Here is a 14,722-nt window from a genome sequence, read left to right on the forward strand (position 1 = left end):
ACAAACGCATCCCTGGTTGAAGTCACTGAGAGGTCCTTCCATTCTTTGGAAACACTATGTCCAACATTCACCCAAGTTTCGTCCAAATAAACGACGGTGTATCCTTGAGAACGAAATTTTTTTATTTCACGCAAATACTGATGCCTCCATTTTAGAATATCGGGCCGTTCAATCATGCTTGACTTTACTCCTCGTTTGCAAAAAACAAAGTTCATTTCATGGAGTATTCTCCACATTGTTGTGCGTGACATGTTTGCTACATCTTTGTCTTTTTTAACCAGTGCAAAAACTTTGTTCAATGTCGGCGGTAAATTTTTAAAGAAAAAACTATGCACGATGGCACGTAGTCGCGTATGAACTACTGCATCATAAGTGAACTTTCTGTTGTTCACTCTTCTTTTGGTACCTTTTCGTGTTTTTTTTATGGGCATTAGTCCTCCTTCCGCAGCTTCTTTGCGGATTTTAAAAATAGTACTAAAACTTACTCCTGTCATATCACTTACTTTATTGGTTAAACTTCTAACACTTTCACCACTTCTTAAGTTTAGATGATAATTAAATACATTTAAAACAATTCGTTTTGCACGGATGTCCAAGATATTCCCTTGGCTTAATTTTTGAATTTCCATTTTCAATTAACATTTAACTGTAAAGTCAGAATAACAACTGAAGAACCACAAAGCCTTATTATTATTATTTAGTCTCAGAGAACGACATAAAATCGCTGACATACGCACACCGTATTATTTTAAGTTGCAATTAGTAATTAGATATATGCGTTCCAAGCGGTCCGTTTATTTGCTTTTAATTCTTTAATAGCCGACAAAGTGTAACATTTAACTGTAAAGTCAGAATAACAACTGAAGAACCACAAAGCCTTATTATCATTATTAAGTCTCAGAGGACGACATAAAATCGCTGACATACGCACACCGTATTATTTTAAGTTGCAATTAGTAATTAGATATATGCGTTCCAAGCGGTTCGTTTATTGCTTTAAAATCTTTAATAGCCGACAAAGTGCATGATTTAACTAAGCAATATTTTCTACTGATTTCTATGATTCATGGTATATGGTATTCTTACCGAAAAACAAATAAACTGTCGTTACTATAATTAAAATAAGATAAAATAAAATTATCTTTTGTAAATACTATTTATTTAATTAAAATCATTTTCCCTACTTTTCATCTCTTGTTTCGAATGGGCACTTTTGGCCAATTACGTTAAAAAACATTAATTTAATTCATGTCTGTGGAAACTAAAATACAAATTATACAGTCCTGACTCGTGCTTGTGTTCATCGTGGCATCGTCGCGCTTCTATCGTCCATAAGAAATACATGGCCCTATCTCCGCAATGCTATTTTCTTAACGTGAAACGCTCTATAGTAGGCTTCCTCACAACATCACTCTTGTGCAAAGCTATTCTTTTTGAGAGTTTCTGGCTGGTTTGACCGACATACACTTCTGAACAGGAACCACATGAAATAGAATACACTAAATTAAAGTTATCCAGTTTTTCAACTCTTTCTGTCAGGTGAGTAAAGTATTTCCCTAATATTTTGTACACTGAATTTGCTATCACTATGTTGAACTGTCTGAAAAGGTTTGTGATCTGTGGTGATAAACCCCTGATGTAAGGCAACCTCCCATAGAAAAGTTCTACTGGTTCTCCTTCTAATGTTTGTCTTTGGTGTGTTCCTGCCGTTGGCATATCTTGGAAGAGCAGTTTGTTAAGCAGCATCTTAGGATAGTGATTTTTTCTAAGAATCTCATAAAGTAATGTATTGTAGTTAGAAGGGTAGTTAGAAGGGTGACAAATTCTTTTTATTCTGTTTTTCAACTGGTTGTTGTCTAATACTGTGTGATAGATATGTAACAAGGTTATATTTACATCTGCACCTCATGCAATAATACACACTTTACACTACATGATTTATCATGTGATTTGTCATATGATTTGGTCATGAAGTGAAATTTACATGTTTACACTGTGTGATTTGTCATATGATTTTGTTATAAGCACTGTCATGTGGCTCGTCATAGCTTGTCACAGGAGAATAGGACGGTGCCTATTCCGCATGATAAAATCATATGATTTTCGGTAATAATAGGGGTAATACCCACGGTTCGTAGACTTCTACGTAAAAGGAGCACCCATGGGTGGAGCTATATCCCCATCTTTGGTAGAACTTGTAATGAACTCCCTACTTCACTACTGTACTCAAGAAGTTGATTTTGAATTCCTCTACATTTACCAATATGTAGACGACCTCACATATGCAGTCCCTGCTGACAAAATCAACTACACTCTTAACGTTTTCAACTCATATAACACTCACCTACAATTTACTCTCGAAACAGAAGAAAACAATATGGTACCATTCCTCGACACCAATGTAACCAGACATGAGGATAATATAGTAAGGTTGGACTGGTACAGAAAGAAAACATTCTCAGGTAGATTTGTGCCTTTTCACTCGTATCATCCGGATGAGCAGAAGATTAACATCATCAAAGGTCTGAAAAACAGAATAAAAAGAATTTGTCACCCTTCTAACTACAATAAGAACTGTAGATATAGTATGGGTCTTTGGGCGCAACCCCTAAAATCGAAAATCCTAAAATCGCAACCCCCGGTCGTAACTCGTAGGATGACGTACGAGGGCTCGTTGGAAAGGGGATGAAAAATGGGGTTGAACGCAGTATGTGCCGTGCACATCGGAGCATGCCGAAAGGGCATTACGTTATATCTTCGTTTCTATTGGTTCGATCGTGACGTACGAGGCCTAGTTGGAACGGGGAGGAGACGGGGAATATGTTGAGACAAAAAACAAAGATGGTGGCATTGCCAAATGGGCGCTAGAACGTATCTTCGTTGCTATTGATCTTGCTAAGTATGAACTTCGGTGATTTTGACGTATAGGGTATCAAATGAAAGCGTTGGTGACACAGACAGACACGTTTGGCTTATGTCAACGTTCAGTATAAACATTCTTCTTCTTATTTTCCGTACAGTGCCTAACATAACGTGAAAGTCGACGCAGAACGTGACAGTTATGTGACATTCGAAGCAGAACGTGAAATGTCACGTGAAATGACGTGACATTCAACGCAGGACGTGAAATAACGTGACATTCGACGTAGGACGTGACAGTTATGTGACAGTCGACGCAGAACGTGAAATATCAAGTGAAATGACGTGACATTCGACGCAGGACGTGACATTTATGTGTCAGTCAACACAAGACGTCGCTTGACATAAAACGTGACATTCTACATAGGACATATTCAGTATTAATATGAATCACATGAAGATGAATGAAAACGAGAATGGGGTAGAAAAGCCGCGAGACGGCAGATTGAGCGAAGCGGAAGAACAAAAGAAATCCGAAGAAGAGATGCTGAACTGGCATAAGAGTCAGCCGAAGATGAATAGGTCAGGTCCTCCAAAACATTCAACGTTGGTGGGAGAGGACATTTTAAGAGCAATGAACAAAAAAGACAAAGGGAAAGAAGAAAATTCAGGGGGGGAGGAATCATCAAAAGAAATCACAGATGTGGTGGACATAGAGGAAGAAGAAAAAAATGAAGAGCAAGGAACCACAAACTGGCAGAACTTGGAGGAAAGTATCCTGACAGCCTCGCTGTTCGACGATGATGACCAAGAAGAGATAAAAGAAAAGAAAAAGAGGAAAAGAGACAGTTTTGAGATAAATTAAAAACTCAAGAAAGAAAAGAAAGAAGAAAGAGAAAGCGAGAGATACCAAGAGGAGACAGAATGTGAAAGAATACAGAGGAAACTAAAAGAAGTAAGGGATATCCTAAATGGAAAAGGACCCATCGAGGGGGAACAAAAAGCCTAAGCAAGCAAACTAATAGGAGAAATTAACACAATTCAGATTAAGACCAGCCAAAGTAAAATAAAAACGGCAAAAGGGGAGGACGAAGAAACTAAGTGTGAGCAATGTAAAATAAAACTATTGCAAGAAAGGCAAAGAAAAGAAACAGAAAAAATAATAAGCGCTTTAAAAAAAGGGGGAGATATAAATAACTTCAATCAAATACAAAAAAAAGAAATGGGAAGAAAAAGTATTTGAAAAGACAAAATGGGAACAGGTGAGCTTACAGGAGACGATAACTAAAAAAGAATGCCTTATAATAACTAAAAAGGATATAAAAGACGGGGGTAGAAGACGTGATACGTACTCTCAGGGAGGAAGTTCATGAACCAATAGAGGTCTGCGAAGAAGGAAATGTAGAATATATAAAAAACGAGAACGAAAGTTCCATAGCCAGCTAGAGAAGGGAATGGTACACATATGTGGCCAAACCAAAAAAACAAGGTATGTACGAAATGGCCGAGAAGGCCATCAAACGGGTAAGGGAAAGGAAAGAGCCACCTGAAACAATAAGGGTGGTTATCAATAATGAGATAAATAAATATGAGGTACGGAAAGCCCTGGAGTTTGTAGGCCGGGCAGAAAACATCGTATGGGAAATCCAAGTAAGAGGTAAAGAAATGGATAAAGGAGTAAAGAACGAGCAAGAGGAAGCCGTCCTAATCAAAACAGGGGGCAAATCGTACACGGAAGTACTGAAGGAAATGAACCAAAAAATTAACATCGGAAAGATAGGGGTTAAAGTAGATAGTCTCGAAAAAACAGAAGGGGGGTAGAGTAGAGTAGAGTAGAGTATTTATTTAACTACATAACAATACAAATATTGTTTGTAGCAAGTCAAAAAGAACATACATAGTATTAAAGAAAACGAATATAAAACGTAACTTAAATAATATATACAAACAAGAACATATAATAAACAGAAAAACATTTATGGCAAAGTTACGGTAAGCAGTTCAGTCGATGTTCTGCAATGAGTCATATATTCTTCTGAGCAGTAAAAACAATGTTTTAGAAGATATTTTTTTATAACTTTATCGAAACTATTACAGCTTAGCTGTTTTATACTTTTTGGTAAAATATTGTAATAATTATAATTAAGCCTTTTTTTTTCTGAAAGACTTAATCTACAGCGATTTGTTCGTAGGTAATGACAGTTTCGCGTATTGTGAACATGGACATCAGACTGCTTTATTAAATGAGCACGTTTTCTGTGAATTTCAGTTAAAACTTGAAATATCAACAGAGTAGGTAGCGGCATAATTTTGAATTTTATAAAGAAAGGTCGGCAGTGTTCTAGATAACTAACCCCTGCTAACATCCTGATAGCTTTCTTTTGCATTCTAAAAATTTGAAGTGCATTTGTTGAATTGCCCCATATAATTACACCATAGTTTAGATGAGAGTGAAATAAGGAAAAATATGTCATTTTTAATGTTTCAAAGTTGACAACCCTTGCTAGTTGGCGAATAACAAATAATGAACTTGATAGTTTTTTCTTAAGTTGTGAGATATGAGCCGACCAGTTAAGTCGATTATCTATGGTTATTCCCAATAGTTTAACAGTCTCTTTGTTAACTAGATCATTGTGTAAGTTACTTGCAGATATAACCAAATTTTGCGTTTTATCAGAGTTAAGTTTTAGTTTGTTTGCAGCAAACCATGAGCTAGATTTAGTAGAAACTTCCTCATGAGACATTTTTAAATCATTATTATTTTTTCCTGATATAACGTATGTCGTATCATCTGCGAATTGTATGGTTTTGTACGGAGATATGAATTTAGGCAGATCGTTGACATAAATAATAAACAAAAGAGGTCCTAAGACCGAACCTTGTGGGACTCCATGTTTTACTGATAGAAAATCGGAGAGATGACCTTTAGACACTACCGCCTGGTGTCTGCCACATAGATAAGAAGTTATAAACTTAAGAGGGATACCTCTGATTCCATAGTAATTTAATTTGTGAAGCAAAATGTCGTGTGAAACGCAATCAAAAGCCTTCGACAAGTCGCAAAGAGAAATTGCTATACGATTGCCGCGTTCAAGCCCCTCAATCACCTCGCTCACAACATTAAATACCGCGTTCGTGGTAGAACGAGCACTTCTGAATCCATATTGTGAGTTGCTAAAGTAATTATTTGACTCAAAATAGGAATAAAATTGTTGTTTGGTAACTTTTTCAATCACTTTCCCAAAGGTAGAAACAATGCTTATGGGTCTGTAATTGTCAGTTTTTGAGGAATCACCTTTTTTGTAGATTGGTAGTACTTTTGAGTATTTTAGTATTTTAAAGCAGTCTCTAGGTTTATTATTGGAATTAGTAATAAAATTACAGTAAGCTGACTTTTTAGCAATTTTTAATTGCCGATTATATTCAACTTTTTGTTGTTTATGTTATGTTATGTGAACCTACCTTAATATTTGTAAACCTACCTTAACATGAGTGACAGGTGAAGGAGATGGACAGCGGACAGCAGGCGAAAAAGATGGCTCGTTAGATATAATCATGTATTAAGTTTAGTTGGTCTTTAATAAAAGATATTAAAAAGAAACTGGTCGTCAATATTATTAAAAGCCCACAGAGACAACGTAACATGGTGTCAGAAGAAATTCAGGTCAGATTATAGCAACGAGTATTATAATAGTCATACAAAAGTCGAAACATGGTCTAACAGCACGTGGTGGTCTGGTTGGTTTTAAAAGAAATTTAATTAAAAATGGTCAAAAGATAAAGTTCAACCATGTCGGAACAAGATTCTATAGAGCAGAATCAACCTGTCGTTGTAAAAATAAAAAGTAACGTAATAGGAAATGAAATCCAACCATTGTCAATGCAAGGAAATTTGGCACACAACTGGGGAGAGTGGAGCATAAATTTCAAAATATTTTTGAGGGCCACAGGTTTAGAGGAAGAAAACGATGCGAGAAAAGTAGCTTTATTATTGCATTATATTGGTACAGATGCAAGAAATATTTACAAGTCATTTGAGGTTAACATGGATACTGTAACATTTCAAGAAGTTGTAGGGAAATTTGAAAAATACTGTAACCCGAAGAAAAATTTAACAGTAGAAAGACATTATTTTCTTACTATAGTACAGAAAGATGGTGAAACCATTGAAGATTTCATGACTAGTCTAAAGAATTTGAGTTTAACATGTGAATTAGGAATTTTAAAAGAAAGTTTGGTGTGTGACATGTTCATTATTGGTTTAAATCCTAAATACCATTCAATTAAGCAAAAACTATTGCAAGAAGTAGATCTGAAGACAGAAAAGGTATTACAAACTGCTCAAAATATAATTACAACTCAAATGCAAGCACAACAGTTAAATAAAAATTCAGAAGCAGTGGTATACAAAGTAGAGAAGAATAAAGATGATCCAGGTCCGAATTTTTACCAAAATAGTAGTTACAAGAGTCACAATTCAAATCATTCAAGGTATAGAAATGAAGTCCCAGGTCCAAGTTCGAGAAATGATGATAGTCAAAGGTACAACATAGATGGTACGAACACAAACAGTCAAAGTCAGGTAACGAGTCAGAATTTTAAATCAAGATATAATGGATGTGCAAATCAGAGTAAGAATAGTGAAAATAATCAAGTGGTAAGAAAAGTTTGTCAAAGATGTGGTGAAAACCATAGAAATAAATGTCCAGCATTAGTAGCTATTTGTCATTATTGTAAAAAACAAGGTCATTATGCAAAATGTTGTCAAACTAAAAGAGTAAATAAAATAAATTTAAGAGAAAGTACAGTACAATCATCTAATAATGGAAGTGATCCATGTTTTGTTATTAAAACTATTAGTCAGAATAGTATTAATCAGAATTGGTCAATTGTAGTCAGAATCAATAAAATAAATGTAGTATGTTATTTAGATACAGGTGCACAAGCTAATGTGATGTCAATAAAATTTTTTAATGAGGTTAATGTAGAAAAGTTAGAACTGGTACCTACATGTATAAATTTAAAGTCTTTTTCAAATGATGCCATACCTATAGTAGGAAAAGTAAATTTGTTATGTGAAATTGAGAATAGGTTAGAAAATATTGAGTTCATTATTGTGAATTTGGAGTGTCAAACAATTTTGGGTCTAGATACTTGTCATAAATTAAAATTAATTAAAAGAGTTGGTCTAGTAAGTCATGAGTCTATAATAGAGAAAAATAAACAAGTTTTTACTGGTCTAGGTTGTCTATCTAATGTATGTCACTTAGAAATTGATAAAAATATTAAACCTATAATAGAACCGCCAAGAAGAATACCTTTTTCTTTACATGATAAATTAAAAGAAGAATTAAACAGAATGTTGTCTACGGGAGTAATAGAAAAAGTCAATGAAGCAAGTGAATGGGTAAATTCAATAGTCTTAGTCGAAAAAAGTAATAAAAGTTTGAGAGTTTGTCTGGATCCCCGTAATTTAAACAAAGCTATAAAAAGATGTCATTATCCTATACCAACATTTAATGAGATTAGGTCAAAATTAGCAAAAGCAAAATATTTTTCAACACTAGATGCACAGTCAGGGTTTTGGATGATACCATTAGATTTAGAGAGTTCTAAGCTATGCACATTTAATACACCCTTTGGAAGGTTTAGATTTACAAGATTACCTTACGGTATAAGCTGCGCTCCTGAAATTTTTCATAAAGTAATGAATGAAATAGTTGGAGACATAGAAGGAGTTTGTTTAAATATAGATGATATTTTAATTTATAGTGAATATTTGGAAGGTCACAATAAAATACTAGAACTAGTACTAGAAAGGGCAAAACAATTCAATTTAAAATTCAATATGGACAAATGCAAATTTCTATTATCAGATATAAAATATTTGGGTCATATTTTTAGTGCAGAAGGCATATGTCCAGATTCTAGTAAAATAAGTGCAATTTGTCGAATGTCTATTCCTAACAGTGTAGCTGATATTAGAAGATTTTTAGGAATGATTAATTATTTAGGTGAGTACATAGATAATTTAGCAGAGCGTACAAAAAATTTAAGGTTGTTATTGAAAAAACATATTAGTTTTCATTGGACAGAAGAGCATGTAAGAGAATTTGAGTCGCTTAAAGAAATGATTAGTCAAACGCCAGTACTAGCATATTTTGATAACAATTTACCTTTAACATTATCAGTTGATAGTTCACAATTTGCACTTGGTGCAGTGATTTTACAAAACAAAAAACCTATAGCATATGCATCTAAATCTTTGTCACAGGCTCAGTCAAATTATGCACAAATAGAGAAAGAGTTATATGCAATCCAGTTCGGATGTACTAGATTTAAACAATACATTTATGGTAGAAAAGTTCAAGTTGAAACAGATCATAAACCATTAGTCAGTCTTTTTAAAAAACCATTATCTGAGGTTCCAGCACGTTTGCAAAGGATGATGCTAAACTTACAGCTTTATGATTTAGAAGTTAGCTATACTCCAGGAAAATTTCTTTTCATCGCAGATACATTAAGTAGGGCACCAGTAGAAGGTCCAGATAATACTGATAGTGGAGATGAAGAGTTACGTATACATGGAAGTTTATTAGTTAACAATTTAGCTGTGTCTTCAAAGAAATTAATGGAAATACAGGCAGCAACCAAAACTGATAGAGTTTTACAGTCAATAATAAGATATTATAATGAAGGTTGGCCAAGTTCAAAAAATAAATTGGAAACTGAGGTTAAACCGTATTACAATTTCAATCATGAAATACATGTTGTGGATGGATTAGTCTTTAGAGGAAATCAAATAATAATTGCTGAATCATTGCGTCAAGTTATATTAGAAATAATTCATGAAGGACATTTAGGATATGAAAAATGTATTCGACAAGCATGTATAGTAGTTTTTTGGCCAGGCATGACAGTAGATATAAAGAATAAAGTTGAACAGTGTCCAGTATGTATTAAATATCATAGATCAAATAGTCCAGAACAACTATTACCACATGAAATACCAACTTTGCCTTAGCAGAAAATTGGTGTTGATTTTTTTTATTATAGTAAAGTCACATATATATTATTAGTAGATTATTATTCTAAATACTTTGAAATAGCGCCTTTAAATAATACTTCAGCAAAAGAGGTCATTAGTACAATGAAGTCTATATTTGCGAGACATGGAATACCATTGATCTTAATGTCTGATAATGGTCCCCCATTCTCATCAAAAGAGTTTCAGTCATTTTTAGTAGATTGGGACATTACTTATCAAAGTTCTAGTCCTTATTATCCAAAAAGTAATGGTTTGGTAGAGAGGACAGTTCAAACTGTAAAGAATATTTTTAATAAGTGTATAGAGTCAGGCTCTGATCCATATCAGGGAATGTTGCAATACAGAAATACAACGTTAGAATGTGGTTATTCTCCAGCACAGTTATTAATGTCACGTAATTTAAGAATGAAATTACCTGTTAGTGAAAAAATACTCATACCAAAAACAATTGATAGGGACGAATATAACAAATTTATTAAGGAAAAAGAAAGGAAAGTAAAAGAATATCATGATAGGTCAGCTAGAAACTTACCGAATCTGTTTGTTGGAGAAAATGTATTTTATAAAAAGGTTCCATCATCACCGTGGTTACCAGCTACTGTGATAGAAATAGGTCCTTTTCCAAGATCATATGTCGTCAGAACACCTGAAGGTGTACATTATCGTAGGAACAGACAACACATATTAAAGCCTGCCAGTACAATTAGTAGACAAAATAGTGAGGTGATAGTTAAGCATGAAAATAGTACAGCAGCTAGTTCCAATTTGTATGAGGCTCCAAATATGAACAACGATACATCAATTTCAAATCAAAGTTATGACAATTTAAATGTTAGCTTAAATAGGTCACATAGACCAAATGTAAGTAATCAATTTTGTACCAGGAGTGGTCGAATTGTAAATAGACCAAAAAGGTTTTCATTTTCAGAAGAGTAATGCGGCAGTGTAGTGTTGCGGGTAGATTTAGGTTGTTGGGATAGTTTAGTTTTTTTTTGTAAAAAAAAGGGGCATGTTATGTTATGTGAACCTACCTTAATATTTGTAAACCTACCTTAACATGAGTGACAGGTGAAGGAGATGGACAGCGGACAGCAGGCGAAAAAGATGGCTCGTTAGATATAATCATGTATTAAGTTAAGTTGGTCTTTAATAAAAGATATTAAAAAGAAACTGGTCGTCAATATTATCAAAAGCCCACAGAGACAACGTAACAGTTTATATACTTTAAACAAATCGGGATCATTAGTGGCATCTGCAATGTGTTTAACAAGAGAAAGATTGGATCTGTAAGACCTTAATTCATTATTAAACCATTGCACAGGTGTTTTTTCAGCCATTTGTCGTACTTTTTTTAGTGGAAAATGCTTTAATATTAAATTGTTATAAGTTTCGGTAAGAAAGACTGTTAAAAAATCAGGATCATTATTAATATCATAGAAAAAGTCCATATTTGTACTAGCTAGCGCACGTTTAAGCTTCTGTAAACCAGACGAAGTAATAAACCGCTGAAATGTTTGATAAGTGTCAACAACTTTATGCTCAGAGTCAATAAATAAAAACTGAGCTCGATGGTCAGAAAAACAAGGTTCAAATACGCCCACTCTGTAGATAGTTTCAGAAAAATTTGTCATAATGTTGTCGATGCAACTACTGGACTGGGATGTGATTCTAGTATAATCGTTTATAGTTGTTTTTAAACCAAAAGATGTTAATAGATTTTGAATATCAAAAAAAGGTTCTGATTCAAGTTTAAAATTTATATTAAAATCACCAAGTATGATAAGTTTGTCTGCTTTACTAAGCAAGGATGTTATGACATTTTCAAAATTCACCAAAAATAAGTCAAAGTCACCCGTACCCGATCTGTATACAGTTAAAATATTGGTTTTTATTGAAGGTACATAAATTGCACAAAACTCAGAACTTTGCTCTACATTATATTCATTTAGATTAAGAGAGGAATACATAAGATTTTCTTTTACATAAATTGCAACTCCGCCTTGTTTCTTTTTTACCCTACAAAAGAAATTAGCTAATGAAAAGCCGGAGATGTTAATTAATTTTAAATTTTCTTCACTTTGCCCGTGCTCGGAAAAACATATGACGTCATATAATTTTTGATCCGCAAGAAAAGCATTTATCATATCGACTTTATTTGAAATACACTGCAAATTAACATGAAACATGCTTACCGTACCTTTTTGAATTAGTTTATTTTGATAAAATTTTGTAGAAGCTTCTAGGTTTCTTCCTCCGTCTTCTTTGTGTGCTGAAAATTTCTGTTGAAGTTAAATCTCCTAACGGCAGCTCCTTTGGGCCAAATATTAGGAATATAGACTTCGTCAATTTTATCGAAAGGGAAAGATACCTTATATGTGGAGTATTTGTCAGTTCTATGCCATTCAACGCAGTTAAAAGTAATATTGGGTACCGTCTCACCCAGAAATTTTAGAAGATCATCGGCTTTCATATCAACACCAATGCGGGACACATGTACATGACCTTGTCTAGGAATGGTGTTTACAGTAGACGTTTCATTGCTTCCAATAATCGGTTTGTATTTATTTTCTTTTTTCGGTTGGGTATTCCAAGATGAGTGTCCTGTTTTTAGATTGTTTTTATTTTCTTTTTGTTTATCACTCATGTATGAATGAGGTAGACGTGTGTTTTTGTTTAATGACATTTTAATGGGTTCTTGACTGGTCGAACCTTAGTTGGTCGGGCCTGCTTTATTTACAGTTTTTTCACTAGATGACGTTGGAACGGGCATGGCTGAATTTTTATTATATTTATTTTTTAATAAAGAAATTAAATCTTGTTGCTCTTCCGTACGTTTTTCTAGATGGAATGATAGTTTACTTACTGCTGCAAGTTCATTTTTTATATTAGTAAGTTCCTTGTTGGTCTTTATACACTGTTCACACACAATAACGTCTAGGTTATGTTCGATATTGAATGCTTTAATACCCTTTTGCATTGTTTGTGTTAATTTATTAACATAATCTGATAACTGAGGATTAGAACCGGACAGTGGTAATTTTAAATTCACTAATATGTCAATTAATTCCTGCTTTTTTAGCTTATTTAGTTCCGCTGTTAAAACTGCGACTTGACTATCGGACGCCATCTTGAAGAATGATGGGGGATATCCTAGTAAAACTAAAGGGCAAAGGGGTCGCAGAGAAATTACGAAAAGAAATGGATACAAGGATGACAGGGTTAAATATGGCAATCCGACGCAAATAATGTTTTTTTAACATATCAGGTTTGGATCCAGGGGTGACGGAGGAACGACTACAAAGTGCCATAAAAATGTACACAGGAATACCGAAAAAAGAAATTGATATAAAGACGCTAAGAACTAATAAACATGAGGAGCAGGTGGCGACCGTAGCCGTACGCCCCTCAACAGCTGAAGGATTGAGGAGATACAGCTCCATAATTATAGGCTGGGTACAATGTCCTATCAGTGAAAGATATACCCCAACAAGGTGCTACAAGTGCCTTCACTATGGCCACAGCACATATGAGTGCAAAGGTGAGAGCAGGGCAGCGTGCTACTACAACTGCTTAAAATCAGAGCACACAGCAGTGCAGTGCGACAGCACTTCATACTGCCTCACCTGTAACGAGGAAAGCCATAGAATGGATATGATGCAGTGCCCAGCCTATAGAAGGTGGGTGTATGGCAGGGGAGGAGACAGGGAACCCCCAAAGGGTGGGTAAATGTAACAAGGAAAACGAAAAAGCGAGCGATGGCTCCCTGGAGAACGCGAGTGGGCCCCTATACAGCCCACCGGCGGGACAGGAAGCCATCTCTCTCAGCTTTTCATGGATAAAGGCATCCAAGTACTACAACATTATATCCACGTTATTCACTAAATGCTATCTATTATATTTACATATTTATATACTTTATTTATTTAAAAATTTTATATATACACACATTTCTTATTTTATTTATATATTTTATCTATCTTATTTTATTTATACATATTATATTTATAAACTTTTTATTTATACACTAATTTTATCTATACTTATTTATTTTTTTATCCTAGTCTATAAGAATTTTAATTTTAATATAAGACGCGAATCCACTGCGGAAGCGACCTCAGGGAACTGAACCATAATGAACCCCAAAGATCAACCTGGTATAAGGACTTTGCAGGTGAACGTAGACAGGGCGCGCCGAGCGCACGACCTCATCTACGCAAAAGCCTGCAAGCTAAATATAGATCTGCTCATCGTACCCGAACCTAACAAAAAGATAACGACAGGCGGTGGGTGGATACAAGACGAGGGGAAAAATGTAGCGGTGCTCATTAAAAATAGGGATGTCGGAGTGCAGAGCATTGTCAGGGGAGGAAATCATTTACTCATTAGGTTGAGGGATTTCAGCCTCCTGGCATGCTATGTATCTCCAAACATCCCTATGATGAGATACGAAACAATCGTTAATGAAATAATGGGTGCCGCTATAAACGAAAAAAAAATACTGATCGCTGGGGACATAAATGCGAAGTCCAGACAATGGGGTTCCCCCATAAACGACAAAAAGGGGGAACTCTGGAATGAATGGATAGCCCAGGCTGGCCTCCAAGTGCTGAACAACAATAAGCCAAGCTATCCAGGAAGGTGTACGGGTGGGATGTACTCGACGATCAGCTCTTCACCTACCACCGATATATACAATTTGAGGTAAAGGTTAAAGGGGGGATAAAGCGATCGATAGGTACAGCAAAATCGATCGATAGGTACAGCGGATGAGATCAGCTGAACTCCTCTTTCCCACCAAGGACATGCCAGATTTCA

The 14,722-nt window shown here is 34.8% G+C and overlaps 1 protein-coding gene and 1 long non-coding RNA gene across 2 annotated transcripts in view; one reads left to right on the plus strand and one right to left on the minus strand.

Moving 5' to 3' along the window:
• Positions 1-11,027, minus strand: part of LOC140447710 (uncharacterized) — a 55,489-nt gene extending 44,462 nt beyond the window's left edge. Inside the window, exons 1-2 of the long non-coding RNA XR_011951627.1 lie at positions 10,935-11,027; positions 6,318-6,337 (exon numbers count right to left, since the gene is read on the minus strand). This is a non-coding gene — a long non-coding RNA (uncharacterized lncRNA). The remainder of the gene's footprint in view (positions 1-6,317; positions 6,338-10,934) is intronic.
• Positions 11,028-14,039: 3,012 nt separating this feature from the next.
• LOC140448913 (uncharacterized) lies at positions 14,040-14,612 on the plus strand. Its single transcript, XM_072542044.1, has one exon. The coding sequence runs from the start codon at positions 14,040-14,042 to the stop codon at positions 14,610-14,612; it is 573 nt and encodes a 190-aa protein (XP_072398145.1).
• The last annotated feature ends 110 nt before the right edge of the window (positions 14,613-14,722 follow it).

Source organism: Diabrotica undecimpunctata, chromosome 8, assembly GCF_040954645.1.
Source record: "Diabrotica undecimpunctata isolate CICGRU chromosome 8, icDiaUnde3, whole genome shotgun sequence".
NCBI lineage: Eukaryota > Metazoa > Arthropoda > Insecta > Coleoptera > Chrysomelidae > Diabrotica > Diabrotica undecimpunctata.

Coding starts and splice junctions, on each gene's coding strand:
- LOC140448913 (XM_072542044.1), top strand. CDS start 14,040: ATGAACCCCAAAGATCAACCTGGTATAAGGACTTTGCAGGTGAACGTA.